Below are 16,594 nucleotides of genomic sequence, written 5' to 3'. Positions count from 1 at the left end.
AGCTTCAGATGGTCTGGAGGAACAAAGCAGTCTCAAAACAAATGGATGCAGGCAAGTCCTTCTAGGAGAGCCAGGGGTCAGCCTGGTGATGAAGGGCCCATAGCAGCAGGTTGGTGCTTGCCTGTCTTGAGGTGCAATTTTTAATTGAATTTATTAGGTTGACACTAGCTAACATTATACAGGTTTCAGGCGCACAATTCTACACCACATTATCTGTATATTGTATTGTGTGTTCACCACCCCAATCAAGTCTCTGTCCATCACCATTTATCACCCCTGTACCTTCCTCCACCTCCCCCTCCCACCTCCCTGGGCAGTGACCACACTGTTGTCGTGTACATGAATTCTGTCTCCTTTTTCTTTTTTTGCTCAATTGCTCTACCACCACACCCAGCTCCCACCTCCAATAGCTGTCAGCATGCTCTCTACTGATGAGTCTGTCTCTATTTGGCTTGTTAGTTTTATTCATTATATTCCACATGTGAGTAAAATTATGTTGTACTTACCTTTCCCTGACTGGCTTATTTCACTTAGCATAGTGTTTTACAGTTCAAGCCATGCTGTTGCAAAGGGTAAAACTTTCTTCTTTTTATGGCCAAGTAGTATTCCATTATGTAAATGTACCACAGCTTTTTTCCACTCATCTACTGATGGACACTTGGACTGCTTTCAAATCTTGGCTATTGTAAATAACACTGCAATGAACATAGAGGTGCATATATTCTTTCAAATTAGTGTTTCAGACTTCTTCAGATAAATTCCCAGAATTGGAATTGCTAGGTCATAAGGCAGTCCCATTTTTAATTTTTTGAGGAAATTCCATACTTTTTTCCACAGTGTCTGCCAATAGTCTGCATTCCCACCAATAATTCATGAGGGTTCCCTTTTCTCCACATCTTCACCAGCACTTGTCTTTTGTAGATTTATTGATAATAGCCATTCTGACAGATGTCAGGTGATATCTTACTCTGGTTTTAATTTGCATTTCTCTGATGATTAGTGATATCGAGCATCTTTTTATATGTCTATTGGCCATCAGTATATCCACTTTGGAGGAGTGTCTTTTCAGGTCCTTTGTCCATTTTTAATTGGATTATTTGTTTATTTGGTGTTGAGTTTCTTTATAAATTTTGGATATTAACCTCATATCAGATGTATCAGTGAATATGTTCTCCCATTCGATGGGTTGTCTTTTCATTGTGTTGATGATTTCCTTTGCTGTGCAAAAACTTTTTATTTTGATATAGTCCCATTTGTTTATTTTGTCTTTCCATTGCCCGAGGAGATATATCAGAAAAAAATGTGGCTACAAGAAAAGTCCAAGATTTTACTGCCTGTGTTTTCCTTTAAGATTTTCAAGGTTTCAAGTCTAACATTTGGGTCTTCAGTCCATTTTGAGTTTATTCTTGTGTGTGGTATAAGAAGGTGGTCTAATCTGTCTATAGATCTGGCCAAAATGGAGGAATATAATGAAACACTTTGTTTCACACAACCAAAAAAAGGATAACAACCAATTTAAAAACAAACAACCAGGACTGCCAGAAAATCATTTGCATGGATGTCCAACAACCAAGGAGTTAAAGAAACATTCATTCAGACCGGTAGGAGGAGCGTAGTTGGGCAGCGGAGGTGGAGAGGATGCGCAGTAAGATGGCAGCTGGAAGACCAAGCAGTCCCACATTCGCGTGCAGATAAACCAGGAGGAACACGGGGGAGTGAGACAGACCATGAAACCAAGGGTTTTGGGGCAGGAAACTAAAGTCTCAAAACCCCTGGCTGTAAAAAAGCTGTGGGGGTTGCGGCAGTGGGGGAAACTCCCAGCCTCACATGAGAGTTTGTTGCAGAGACCCACAGGGCCCTAAAACATACACAAACCCACCCACCTGCATATCAGCACCTGAAAGGACACAATCTACTTGTGGAAAGCAAGGGAAGTGACGGAAAGTGGGCCGAGAGCAGAGCAAGCAGCCTCATTCCCTCTCTGACTCCTCCCCCACAGACAGCACCACAAGGCAGTAAAGAGGGTTTCCCCACCCTGGCAAATGCCTAAGGCTCCACCCCTTACCACATAACAAGTGTGCTGAGGCAAAGAAATATGGCCCAAATGAAAGAACAGATAAAACAAAACTCCAGAAAAAGAACCAAGTGATGAGGAGATAGCCAACCCATCTGATGCAGAATTCAAAACACTGATAATCAGGATGCTCACAGAATTGATTGAGCTTGATCTCAAAATGAAGAAAGAAAGAGGCTACACAAAGTGAAATAAAGGAAAGTATACAGGGAACCAACAGTCAAGGGAATGAAACTGGGACTCAAATCAACAGTTTGAAACAAAAGGAAGAAATAAACATCCAATCGGGACAGAATGAAGAAACAAGAATGCAAAAATATGAGGAGAGGCTTAGGAACCTCTGGGACAGTTTTAAGTGTCCCAACATTCAGATAATGGGGCTGCCAGAAGGAGAAGAGGAAGAGCAAAATACTGAAAACTTATTTGAACAAATAATGAAGGAAAACTTTGCCAATTTGGCAAAGGAAATAGACTTCCAGGAAGTCCAGGAAGCTCAGAGAATCCAAAGAAATTGGACCCAAGGAAGAACACACCATAATTAAATTACCCAAGATTAAATATAAACAGAGAATCTTAAAAGCAGCAAGAGAAAAGGAGACAGTTAGTGTACAAAGGAGTTGCTATAAGACTCTCAGCTGATTTCTCAAAAGAAACCTTGCAGGCCAGAAGGGACTGGAAAGAAGTTTTGAAGTCATGAGAGGCAAGGACCTACATCCAAGATTACTCTATCCAGCAAAGCTTTCATTTAGAATGGAAGGGCAGATAAAATGCTTCCCAGATAAGGTCAAGTTAAAGGAGTTCACCATCATCTAGCCCTTATTATATGAAATGTTAAAGGGACCTACTAAGAAAAAGAAGATGATCAAAACTATGAACAGTAAAATGACAACAAACTCACAACTATGAACAACTGAACCTAAAAAACAAAAACTAAGCAAACAACTATAACAGCAGCAGAATCACAGAAATGGAGATCACGAGGAGGATTATCAGTGGGGAGGGAGGGGGGAGAATGGAGGGAAAAGGTACAGGGAATAAGAAGCATAAATGGTAGGCACAAAATAAACAAGGGGAGGGTAAGAATAGTATAGGAAATGTAGAAGCCAAAGAACTTATTTGTATGACCCATGGCCATGAACTAACGGGGGGTGCGGGGAGATGCTGGAGAGGGGGTGGTACAGGGAGGAAGGGGAGAAAGGGGAGAAAAAAATGGGACAACTTTAATAGCATAATCAATAAAATATACTTAAAAAAATTTAATCAGCCAATAAGAAAAAGAAGTGTAGTATAAACACAGGCAAAGCATGAATTAGAGGCCTAAATCCCCCCCAGAAAAGGTGGTCTAGTTTCTTTATTTTCTTTTTTTTTTTTTTTTTTGCACATATCTGTCCTATGTTCCCCACATGAATAGACTCTCTACTTCATTGTATATTTTTGTCTCCTTTGTCAAATATTAATTGACTATAATGGCATTGGTTTATTTCTGGGCTCTCTATACTGTTTCATTGATCTATCTGTATGTTTTTATACCAGTACCATGCTGTTTTGATTACTATGGCCTTGAAGTATATGTGGTTTGATATCAGGTAGTGTGATTTCTCCAATACTCTTCTTCTTTCTCAAAATAACTGTTGCTATTGTGGTTCCATACATGTTTTTGTAATATTTTCTCTAGTTCTATGAATTATGCCATTGGTATCTTGATAGGCATTGTGTTGAATCTATGGATTGCTTTGGATGGAATGGTCAATTTAACAATGTTAATTCTTCCTACCCATGAGCACAGTATATACTTCTACCTATTCGTGTCTTCTTCAGTGTCTTATAATTTTTTGAGTACAGGTCATTTTACATCCTTGGTTAAATGTATTCCTAGGTATTTTATTCATTTCGAAGCAATTGTGAATGGGATTGTTTTCTTAGTTTCCCTTTTTGATAGCTCATTATTGATGTATAAAAGTGAAGCTGATTTCTGAATATTTATTTTGTATCTTGCTACTTTACTGAATTCATTTATCAGTGCTAGTAGTTTTGGGGTGGAATCTTTAGGGTTCTTTATATGAGGGGAGGGGAGAACCCAAAAAAAACAGAATTATCTTCTGGAGAGCTGGCCCCATGTAGTATAGGCTTCTCCAGCTGGATGAGTGTTTTAGGAGCCCATCTGTTTCGGTGTACCAGCTGGTGGTGTTGTGAGAGGTTGTGTTTGGCTTCAGTGAATTTTTTTTTTAAGATTCTTTCAACACATTTGCCCATTTCATGATGGGTAATATACAAGCGCATCTGCCCACACCATGCTGAGTGTTCAGCAGTTTTTGACCAAAAATGACATGACCCCTGTGCCCCACCCATCCTTCCTGTTCACCTGAACAACTTTTTTTGTTTCCCTGGATGAAAAAAATTCCTCAAAGGGAAACGTTTTGCTGATATGGAAGAAGTGAAATAAAAAATAGCAGAAGCACAAAAAGGCATCAAAATCAACAGGTTCAAGAACTATTTTGAGCAGTGGAAAAATGTCTGAATAGGTGTATTGCATCACATGGAGGGTACTTTGAAGGTGACTAAAGTTTAAACATGTAAAATAAATACACAATTTTTTATAAATTCCTTCTCTTTTTGGTCCCCCCCTCATATACAGTATAATGTCATCTGCAAATAATGACAGTTTTACTTTCTTTCCAATTTGGATGCCCTTTATTCCTTCTTGTTGATTGCTGTGGCTCAGACTTCTTAGTACTATTTTAAGTACGAATAGTAAAAGCAGACACCCCTGTCTTGTTCCCTATCTTAAGGGAAACACTTGTAGTTTTTGCCCATTGATGTTGGCTGTGGGTCTGTAACATACGGCCTTTATTATGCTGAGGTATGTTCTCTCTATTCCCACTTTGCTGAGAGTTTTTGTCATAAATGGGTGCTGGATTTTATCAGTTGCTTTTTCTGCATCTATTGATATGATCCTGTGGTTTTTATCCTTCATTTTGTTTATGTGGTGTATCATATTTATTGATTTGTGGATATTGTACCAACCTTGCATCCCCAGAATAAATCTCACTTGATCATGGTATGTGATTTGTTTAATATATTGCTGGATCCAGTTTGCTAATATTTTGTTGAGGATTTTAGCGTCTGTGTTCATCAGGGATATTGGCCTATAATACTCTTTTTTTGTAGTGTCTTTCTCTGATTTGGGGATTAGGATAATGCTGGCCTTGTAAAACTAGCTTGGGAGTGGTCCCTCCTCTTGAATTTTTTGAAATAGTTTGAGAAGAATAGGTGTTAGTTTTTTGAACATTTGGTAAAATTCACCTATGAAGCTGTCTGACCCAAGACTTTTGTTTGTTGGGAGTTTTTTGATTACGGTTTCAATTTCATTAGTTGTAGAGGTAGCATTAAAAAAAAAAAAAAAAGGAGAGTGCCAACCTGGTAAGTGCATATTGTGAATGTCAGAAGGAAATTTGATCATTGATTATTAAAAAGTATTTACCAAAATGAAAGATGTGTGTTAATGCTATATGGTAAAGTGCTGTATGCAGTGTAAAAGATTTTGGGTTTGCTTTTAGAGTGACTGAGTCTCCACTTAGTCTGATTATGAGAGGCCTCTTTTTTAAATGCAATCCCTATGTAAACACACACACACACACAAATCAATGCCATATAATACAAGATGATTTTGAATGGTTTTCCATTTATAGTGCATTTGTATTTTCACCAGAGCCATCATTTTGATTAAGAGAATCCTGGCTCCATCCTGAAAGTTGCCTCATACTTCCTAATCTCTCCTTCCATTCGCTTCTGTAGAGATCAGTCATACCTAATGTGGTATCAGGGAAGAATAACATAAACATGGTTTTTTTCCTCCCCATTGTAGCTTTACAAAGTCTTAGTTCCATCTTGAATTTTTAGCCATTGTTATTATCACTTACTAGTACATCTATAAAAGTATCTTCGGGGAGTAACAAAGAAAGTTTGTGATGAATCCCAGCCACAAGGAAACATCTAAACATTCCTGCAGCTGGACTCCTGGTTAACCAGTTTATAAAAATGGTCTTATGTAGGTGGGAAACATCCTCAAAAACTGTGTTTCCAAAAGTCACTAAGTTCAGATTTACTTCCAGACATCTGATAGTACCAGCATTCCTTCTCCCACAAGGTTACAAAAGTTACATGTTTTAAATTGGGACAGCCAGCTGCAGAACATTAAGTTTGTTTCAAAGTATCCATTTTAATTCACAAAAGTATATTGAGCCATGATCTTACCATTTGTTGTATTTAAACATCTGTTCAGGTCAAGAAGTTTATTCTGTAAACTCAGACAGCACTTCCCAGGATATGGTAGTAATATTTGTCTCGGGCTTCCTCAAGGATCCAAAGCATTTTGAGGTGTTGTTTTCTTCTAACTCACACATTGAGTTAGAAGACACCAGTTACCACATTTTAGTGTGTGTGTGATGATAATGTCTAGAACAGTCAATATCTGGTGGTAAATAAAAAGAGCTGTAGAAACTAATTGCAGTTTTTTTAAAACAAAAGAAAGGAGACAATAATCTTATCAGCAAGAAGAAAGACATACTGATACCACTAGCTTTATCTGTGCAGGTCTCTGTGATTTGAAGATAGTGTTACACTGGAGTCTAACCTGATGGATGTGGAATGAACCTGCACGTCAAGCACCTTGCGTTCTTGACTTTCCTTTATTTTTACTATTGAATAATTTGAGTCTTAGGGAATTTTAGTTGTAATTCTTGTGGTTGGCAATGTTTGTTTTTAACTTTTTATTACAGTATAATACACAAATAGAAAATACATGTCATAAATGTATATCTCAAATTTTCACAAATGGAACACCAATGCACCCGGACCCAGATCATTTAAGAGAACGTTACCTGCACCCCGGAAGCCGCCCTTGTGCTCCCTCCCAGCCCCCCCCCATGCTGCCTGGCAGTCACATAAACCACAGTCCCTCCAAAGGGGCAGCCACTATTTTCACTTTGAAAGGCATGGATTAGTTAAGTGTGTTTTTTTAGTTTGTGTAAGTGAAATGAATTATATAGTACATACTCCCGTATCTGGCTTCTTTCACTTAATATTTTGCGAAATTTATTTATATTACTGCTTGTGGTTGTAGACTTCATTCACATTGTTGTATATCATTCCACTGTGTGACTAGAACACAATTATTTAGCCTTCTTACTATTTATGGACATTCGGGTAGTCTCCAGGTTTTGATTATTATGACGAATATTGCCATGAACATTCTAATACATACGTGTTGGCATTGCTATTGGGTATATACTTATGGATAGAATTGTTAGGTGTCAGGGTGTGCATATGTTTCACTTTGGTAGATACAGCCAAATACTTTCCCAAAGTATTTGGGAATACTTACACCATTGTTTTTTAATGTGAAAAATGAGAAAGCCAGACTAGTTCTCACCTTTTGATAATGGCTGTGAAGCGAATTAATACATGCACTTCAGGTACCTCAGCAGCACATACTTGAGAGTAAAGAATAGTCTTGCAGTTTCCTTCATGGATGATAAACTCAGAAAATAATTCTGATATCTAACTTCCCAGACATACAGTCAAGACCTAAAAGTATTATACCATTTAAATCTGAATTACCTCTGCAGTGTAGCCTTACCCTAATCAGAAGATGCAAGTTAAGTAGTCAAAGTGTGGCCATGAACTTTAGGTAGATGGTACTGTCTGCAGTTATAAGCAGAATCGACACTTTAATTTTAATTTCACAAGTTTAGAATTTATTCTGTGTATTCAGTTCCCATTTACCATCTACAGTATAGCCATAGTGTTATCTAACAAAAAAAACCGAGATTCAGCTGCCTTTCGCCACAAAAAGCCAAACTCGTGAGGCAGGTGCAAAAAGGAAAGAAAGAGGCTCATTCAGGTGCCACACAATCTGGGAGAATGGTGGACTCCCCTCTCAGAGACCATCTCAATCCTCCTGCTCAAGCCTGCAGTTCTTACAGGGATGGGGAGAGGACGGCTTTTTTCCTATCCAGTTGTCTTCCTAGCTTTCCACGGGCTCAGTGTAAGAACCTCCCCCTGCTGCCATCTTGGCCAATGGGCAGTGACTCCCCTGCCGCTTGACTGACTGTTTTACAGTAACAATAGGGCCCGATTTTCTGCCTTAATTCCAAAGTCTGAAGGGTTTCACATGATCTGTTCTACTTTTTTCAATGGATTTCTTTCATAATGTGTTCTCACAAGTGTGACAGTATGATTGTCACTTTGCCACTACTTAGAACTCATGATCCAAAACTTTCTACACTGTTACCTGACCCACTATGTTGTATACCCCATCTCCTGTGTAATGTATACTAAGATTTGTTTCCAGAAGAAAGCTCCATGTGAGACTGCAGGCCATATCCCATGATGACATCCAATAAACGATGTCTTTTCATGACCTTGCAGATTTAAAGCCTGCTTTACCTCTTCCAAGTACTCAAAGCCATTCTTTCTGGTGCTGGTTTTAATCAGAGAAAAACTGCAAAGATGCTCGGGATGGAGTCTCTATGTAGACAAATGGGAGATTTAAAAACGATGAGGGTTATATATGTACAGATGTACGTGTGTGTAACTCTAACATTTCCTTTCAAATTCATGTGCTGCTAAGCAGAATTAAAGTAAATGGAATATGAGAGTTTATATCATCTAAAAATTAAATGTCTCTTCAAAAAGGGGCTGGGATCCTGTCATGAATTAGTATTTTGCTGTGTTCTCTATGTAACACTGATGAAATTATGCATTAATTCACACCATTCTGTAGAGTGTCAAGTTCTTAATTTCATCTCATAGGTATTTACTGTGCAGCCCATGCTATTAACCACACATACAGAATAGCCAGAAAGCATGGTATAATTGAGTAAAAGGTGATGATGATCTTTGGAGAATGGAGGCATTGAAAGGACTTCATTATCTTTTCTCATCTACTTTTGGTCAGACCTTTAGAACCCTCCCTGATCTAACTTGTGCTTCAGTCTTTCATCATTATCATTTTTATTCTTATTTTAAAACATTGGAGTAATGTATTCTGTATGTTGGTGTTCAAAGCTAGCCCTACTGAAGCTCTGGGCGTAGATTCACATTAGTTATACTCATGTGAGTAGTGATGCTTAGGCTCAACCTTAGCCTGAAATAATTCAGAGGCTAATCATAAATGTCAATAAGTTACAGATTATAAAATAAGTTACTGTCAGATAATGCTTTGTTATATATAAAAATGAGTACCTTGTTTATAGTAGTATAAAGAGTAATAATTCTATTACTAGTAGTAATAGTAGTAATAATTGCTTCTGATTCTTTTCATGGTATTCTGAAAAATGGTATGTGTTTCAGTAATATTTTAAGGTGATGCAAATATTCAGCTATACTTTTAGTATTTGTTCCTTAATAAGATCCTTCAATAGAGCATTTAACATAAGTGAAAGATAAGTAAGCCCTTAAGGAAATAAAACAACATGATTGAAAACCAGCAAAAACAACCAAACATATAAACAGATACACAAAGATTTGAGGCACTGGAGTTGTGAGACACATACCATAAAATAGTTGACAACTGCCTTTAAAAAACTTGAAGATAAGCTTAAAATGTCTTCAAGTAAAAAGATGCAAAAATAGAAATAAAAAATAAATAAATTTTTTAAAAGATGCTATGAAAAGTGACCTAGCAACTACAGAACTGGGCTTTTGGTTGCTGAAAGAAATTTTAAAAGACCTAAATAATTGGAGAGATATACTGTGTTCATTGGTTGGAAGGCTCAATACTGTTAAGATACCAGTTATCCTCAAAGTGATCTATACAGACTTAAATATTCCTCAAAATCCTTCAAAGGCAATTTGGAAAATATTAACAAGGTGATTCTAAAGTTTATATGAAATACTTAGGACCTAAAGCAGCCAAAACAATTTTGAAAAAGAACAAAGTTGGGGAGCTTACACCAATTGATTTCAAAACGTGCTATAAAGCTATAATAAGCGATACAGTGTGACATTGGCAGAAGAATTGGCTGTGGATCAAAGGAACAGACTAGAAAATCCTGAAATACATCCATGCATAATACGGTCATTTGATTTCCAGCAAAGATGCCAAGGCAGTTCAATGGGAGATAGATAGTATTTTCAACCACTAGTGTTGAAGAGTTGGATATTGATATAGAAAAAAATAAGCTTGACTTTTACCTCACATCATGCATAAACATCAACTTCAAATGGGTCATAGACCTAAACCATAAAAGATAATACTATAAAACTTCTAGAGGAAAACATAAAAGAAAACCTTGGTGACATCAGGTTAAGCAAAGATTCGTTAGGACACAAAACAACATAAGCCGTAAAAGAAAAATAAGAAATTGTACTTAATTAAAATTTAAAACCTTTGTTCATCAGAAGGTACTGTTAAGAAAATGAAAACACAGGTCTCAGACCATCCCATGACCTTGGGTGGTTCACCGTACCTTTCTCAGTGTCTTTTTTTTTTTTTAAATTTAGAAAGGTTTCTTGTGAAATGCAAATTATGTATATTGTAAAATTCCATGAAAACGTAAAATATTATTGTAGTTGTAAGAGCTATCAGCATTTCTTCTTAGCTGTAGGTGGATATTTCTCAATCACCTTGTTCTCTCCATACATTTTTTTTTTTTTAACTAGGGAGCAGCAAACCAGAAGACAAAACCTTGCCACTCTGTGCATATGTGTACTCCTATAAAGCTGTTCCTCTTTGTGAAATTTGAAGCTTTAAACATCAGAAAATTCTACTAGTCATTTTTATAAGTTTCCAGAACTTGGGAAAAGAGGATTCTTTACTTTTTAGCCCTGTCAGCAACTAGACCCTTTTATTATCAATCTTAAAATATCTTGGTCACAAACAGTAGTTTCCTGTCAAAGTTTTTTTTCTATAGAGTAACTCACTTTCTTTTTAAATTTCCATAAATGAAACAATGATTCACTCACCCTTAAGTTTAGAGCATCTACATGCTCAGTATTAAGAAGTATTGTAAAGGTAATAAAGATGAATAAGAAGTGGTTCCTGCCTTTAGAGAGCACACAACTTAAGAAAACGTAAATCCCGTCTCCCTACCTATTATTCCTTCTCCACACACACACACACACACACACACACACACACACACCCAAAAAGGACAGAATAAACTGTGATTGTTGAGATAAAAGAAAAACAAGTACTTTTGGAGTTCAGAGAGCAGCAACACCATGTGTAGCTGGGGGAACACTTTATGAGGGAGAAGGAAGTTAAGCTGGACATTGGAGAATGAAGATCAGATTTCAACAGATGGAAATAACAGGAAGGGCACTCTAGGCAGAAGAAATGGCTTAAGGCAGAGTGGGAGGAGGTGAGGTGGGGGACAGGCACTACAGATCATGTTCAAGCAAAGGAGACACATGCTTGAGTGAAACAGTTTTTTAATGTAAAAGTCTAGAAGCTGTGGTAGTTTTGGTCCCAATGTAAATAGCCTTGAACACTGAAAGAAAGTCTTAGATATTATTCATGAGACAACAGGAGGCAGTTGTAAGTTATTAAACAGGAATATAATATCATAAATGTACTTAAGATAAAGTAGCCAAATTCATGGTTTGAGGGCGGGGAGTATTGGCATCCAGGAAACTAGATAGGAAGCCATAGCAGTAATTGGCATGAGGTCCAAAGACCTTTAGAGTTTGGTGAAGAACCAGGATAATTTAATGACACGTCAGTCCCCAAGAGGGGTCGGCAAGTTTCATGAAAAAAGGGAATGGTCACTAACGTGAATTATGTCAGAAAGGTCAATTAGAATAAGATTGAGAAACAGTTTGGTAATTGCTAATCATTGAATTACAACCCAACATCTAAAGAAAAGATCCTTGAGTCCATACTGATTAAACAGATGATTGAATGAATGAATGAGAATGAACAAATCTCCCATATAGAAGAATTTCAAATACTTTTTGTACCTACTCCATTCTTAAGGAGGAGGCCAAAAAAAATCCTCACCTGTAAAGTGTGTGCTGCTCACAGTGGATGACTTCTTTCCAAAGAGTATAGTGTGAAAATGTCAGGGGGTGGGGGAAGTAAATTTACAGTGGAGAAATGTGAAAACCACTACCTTCAACCACGTGATCCTGGTCAATAGCAACAGTCATAAATCATGATGATAGTGTGTTTCCCTGGTATGATGTATTGAAAATGACACTTTACCCCTGTAGTCTTCCTACCAAAATCCATACCTCAAATCTAATCACCAAAAAAAAATCAGACAAATTCCAAAAGAAGCCATCCTGCAAAATACCTGACCAGCATTCCTCAAAACTCTCAAAGTCATCAAAAATAAGTCTGAGAAGCTCATAGGCAAGGTGGCATAATGATCACATCCAGGATACTATATGACATAATATCGTATAGTATCCTGGATGTGATCCTGGAACAGAAAAAGTCATTAGGTAAAAACTAAGGAAATCTGCATGAACTGTGGATTTTAGTTAATAATAATGTGTCGATAGTGCTTTTCTTTTTGGCTGTGAATGATTTCTTCATTGTACTGCATTTACAAAGAAAACAATACACTCAGTACAAAGAATAAAAATGTATTCGGGGCTTTATTTTTCATTGACAGCAAATAGAAACCCTTTAGTGAGATCACGACAATTTGACAGTGTTATGATTATATTCTGTAAAGGTACATAGGGTACTTGGAAGATCAGATTCTACAGCTGCTTCTTTCTGTGGCTTCTTAATTCTCTCTGGCTCTTCAAATAATAGGGAGACCTTACTTGTTTAGAAACATTTCCTAAATGAAATTATAGGTTCTTTCATTAAAATTTCTTTTTAGTTAGTTGTTAAAATGGGGCCTTGTGTGTGTGTGTGTGTGTTTGCTATTTCACCTTAAGATCATGACCAGAAGAATTTCTGTAATTCCACAACTATTATTTTACAGTGTAGAAAAGAATTTATTGAAAGCCTATAGTGAATTAGAATTGCTGAAGGATTTCCCTGTCATTATGTGATACAGTCTGTTCTCTTTATTCTTGATAGGTAGCTAGAGGCCTCACTTTTGGTAATAAACTAATGTATATAATAGGGGAAACTGAGTATGGGAGTATATAATTTTTTTGTAAACCTAAAACTATTTCAAAAAATAAAGTCTCTTTTTTAAAACTATCAGCTAATGCCATTTTGAATCTATTAAATTACTAATAATGTTGAATAATATTTTAAGCAATAATTAAATGTCCAGATGCTGGTAAACATATGGTGAGATTTGATGATTCACACATTACTAATGGCTAATGTAAATTGATAAAACCTTTTAGGGAAGAACATAAATTTTATTTCACTAATCTGTAGAAATCAGGATCCCAAGAAATTACTCAAAAACAAGATATAAATAGATGTACATTTACAGATGCATATACATCAATATGTTCACTGCAATGTTATTAACAAAAATGGAAATCTAGCTATAAAGTACTGTTTAAATAAATTATGGCATATTAATTCAATAAAACAAATTTTTAAATTGTGTTCTGGAGATTCCCCAGAATCCTGGCCTCTTCTGGGTGTCAGCAAGACTTTTATCAGTTTTAGTTTCTAATGCAATAAATATCAGGAAATATAATCCACATGAACAAAAGCTCACTGGAGTACTCAGTGATTTTTAAGAGTGTAAAAGAATTCTGAGGCCCAGAAAGACTGAGAATCACTGTGATGAAATAATAAACATTTTATTGTTATAATTATGAAGACATGGAACATGAGGAAATAATTCTGATAATAGTGAAAAGAAATAGAATTAAAAATGGTATAATCACTCATCATAACTGTGGGAAGGTATAAATGTATTGGTTAGAGTCTGGCGCTGGTATTTATGTGCTTACTTGGCCAAAGATTATTAGACAGAAACATAGAAAAATGAATGCATTTGGTTTGTTAGGTGGCTGGGATGGGATGTTTGTTTATTTTTATTATTTCTGTAATGACATAATAAAAATGTTTAATGTATTGCTTTTTCAAATCCTGTATAATTTAATAGACTTACATTAATATATTGAGAGTAGTAGGTGGAGTTTCTACATCATTTATATTTAGAATTATCTAGAAAGATTTTTTAATCATTTTTTGTTATTCTATTACAGTTGTACCAGTTTTTCCCCCTTTGCCCCCCTCTGCCCATCCCTCACCCCCATTCCCACAGTCGAGTCCTACAATGTTGTTTTAAAAATTATACTTATTAGGCTAATTAGCATTTTACAAGTACAGCATAACAGTATAACAGATGGAAGAAGTCATATGCCTAAAAAGTCAAAAGAAATCCAGCTGAAATTAACTGAGTTACCTAAATCTGTTCACAAACTGGATGATCAACCTTATGTATTAAGTCTGACTGTATATTTTTTTACAGAGTTCTTTTAGAAACAAGACTCGCTTTGTTTCTTTTCTTAGGAAATGACTATACCATGGTGCTTAAAGAGAGCAGAACTTGTGTTTAAGTGCGTCAAAGGTGAGCGTAACCTTTTATTTTATGAGGACCTGCATTTCTTCCTCCCAAATACTGAAAGGAAAGCAACCCAGGAGAAAGAATGTGAAAGTTTCCTGTCATCTAGCGCCTCAGTTAAATGGTTTAACAAGCAAATATCTCATGACGTGCTTTTTTTACTTATCTTTTTGTAGTCACAAAATAAATATTCAACCCTCTTATAATACAGGATATTTGGATGTTAATTATAGTTTGCCCTGATTATAGCTTGTTCTTTATTGCCTTTTATTTTCTTTTAAAAAATTAGAGCCACATGTTGAATTAGGCCTCAATACCTGTTTTGACTGTGTTGTATGGAGAGTAAATAAGACTTGAGAAATCCTAAGTAAGAGTGTGTTGACACAGTGACAGTAAACCTCTCTGGCATAGAAAATTCAGGATTGCAGAAGTTTGTCCTTTAGGCTTAGCCTCTCTTACAGTGAGTGACTACCTAAAAAGTCAATACATGAAGCCCCACAATGAAAATTCAGTTTATTTCATAAGGACTTTTAGGTTTGAAGACCAGGACTCATAATTCAGCAAAGTCTATTGTTCTGTTTTAGGTTTCATGATGGAAATGGCTTCATGGGATGGAGGAATTTCTAGGACAGTGCAATTTCTGGTACCACAGGTGTGTTATCTTAATATAGCTCACCCCAATTTAATCTCTGTTACACTACTTTTCTCAGATACAGTGAGCACACTGCCCTAAACTCAGTATAACATAACAAAATGCTAACAGATTCCTCTTTCTTATGGGGAAAGTGTTTGGATGCCATAAACACACTTAGTTTATTGTCAATGATGTTAGTTTAGCATCTACCACTCCTGGGATCTTTTTAGTTACCCCCAAAACCAAACTTATCTTTCCTTTTTTTTTCCACATTTATGTTACATAGATTTTGAAGAGTTCATAAATAAAGGCATTAACAGAGAATGGTTCTGTATTCTGTGCAGACCATAGCAAATTAGTGGTATTTTTATTATTGATTACACTAGTGTTATGTAGGGGTCTTTCTGGTCATCAGACCTGTCATCTGATAGAACAACATAGGTTCTTTGAGGACAGAGTCAGGAAATCACCCCCAGCCCCTAGCTGTGCAATAGCAGTCATGAAAGATAATTTTTACATATTGTCCTCCATACCTAGAATTAGTTCCATAATTTAAAATACTTTAAAATTTTAAAAAATCAGCAATGATTTAACAAATTTTTTAAACCTCTTACAGAGTATTTCTGAAGAAATGTTTTATCAACTTAGTAACATGCTTCCTCAGATCTTCCGAGTATCATCAACACTGACTCTGACATCCAAGCACTGAAGCTCCGTGGATCAACGTGCTGGCGGGAGAGGATTGTCACGCTCTCCCTCCAGGACCTTGAGCTATGCTGGGACTCTGTCAAGCAAAAGATGCCCAGAAAGAGAACTTACAACCCAAGCTACAAATCAAATCATGATAGATGTCTGCTAAACCCTCCAAAAATTCTTCTACCATACAGGCTAGTGATCAGCCCCTTACGTATTTGTTTATTGTTGAAGTCTCTTTATGAAAAAAGTGTCTCTTTTTTCCTGTTGTCATATCCTATCTGCAGATATTAATAGGATAAAGCTTCCTATATATCACTCACGGACACTTGATGTAGGAGAGTGTTCACTGCATTTTATGAAGACACTTGTCTTTTCCCAAAGGTATGAATCCTGTCAGGTACAAGGGTTAATTAAGCATACAAATAAAATCTTTCCTCTATCTTATTTGTCAAATAAAAATTAAAAAGCACTTAAATATACATTGCAAGTATGGATGTCTTATGAAAATCATTTTGTAGAAACACAAATATAGGAGATATACTTTTTAAAATTATCCTATTTCGACTTGCTTTTAATGTACTCTTTGTAAGGTTTTATAAGTTCGTAGTGAGAAAAAGACATTGATTCTTTACCTCTGACTCATTTTCCCCATGTGACTTGTCCTTGTCTGTTAGTAACATTTCATGATCT

At 36.3% G+C, this 16,594-nt stretch overlaps 1 protein-coding gene across 1 annotated transcript in view; it reads left to right on the top strand.

Annotated features, from left to right (window-relative positions):
- The window catches only part of FERRY3 (FERRY endosomal RAB5 effector complex subunit 3), a 48,938-nt gene extending 32,611 nt beyond the window's left edge, over positions 1-16,327 (top strand). Inside the window, exons 12-14 of the mRNA XM_024569637.4 lie at positions 14,523-14,580; positions 15,159-15,226; positions 15,825-16,327. Coding sequence (XP_024425405.2) covers positions 14,523-14,580; positions 15,159-15,226; positions 15,825-15,917 — 219 coding nt within the window. The 3' untranslated portion in view covers positions 15,918-16,327. The remainder of the gene's footprint in view (positions 1-14,522; positions 14,581-15,158; positions 15,227-15,824) is intronic.
- The last annotated feature ends 267 nt before the right edge of the window (positions 16,328-16,594 follow it).

This window comes from Desmodus rotundus, chromosome 3, assembly GCF_022682495.2.
Source record: "Desmodus rotundus isolate HL8 chromosome 3, HLdesRot8A.1, whole genome shotgun sequence".
Classification (NCBI taxonomy): Eukaryota; Metazoa; Chordata; class Mammalia; order Chiroptera; family Phyllostomidae; genus Desmodus; species Desmodus rotundus.
The sequence above is the reverse complement of the archived record's forward strand: the minus strand, read 5'-3'. Positions and strand labels throughout refer to the sequence as shown.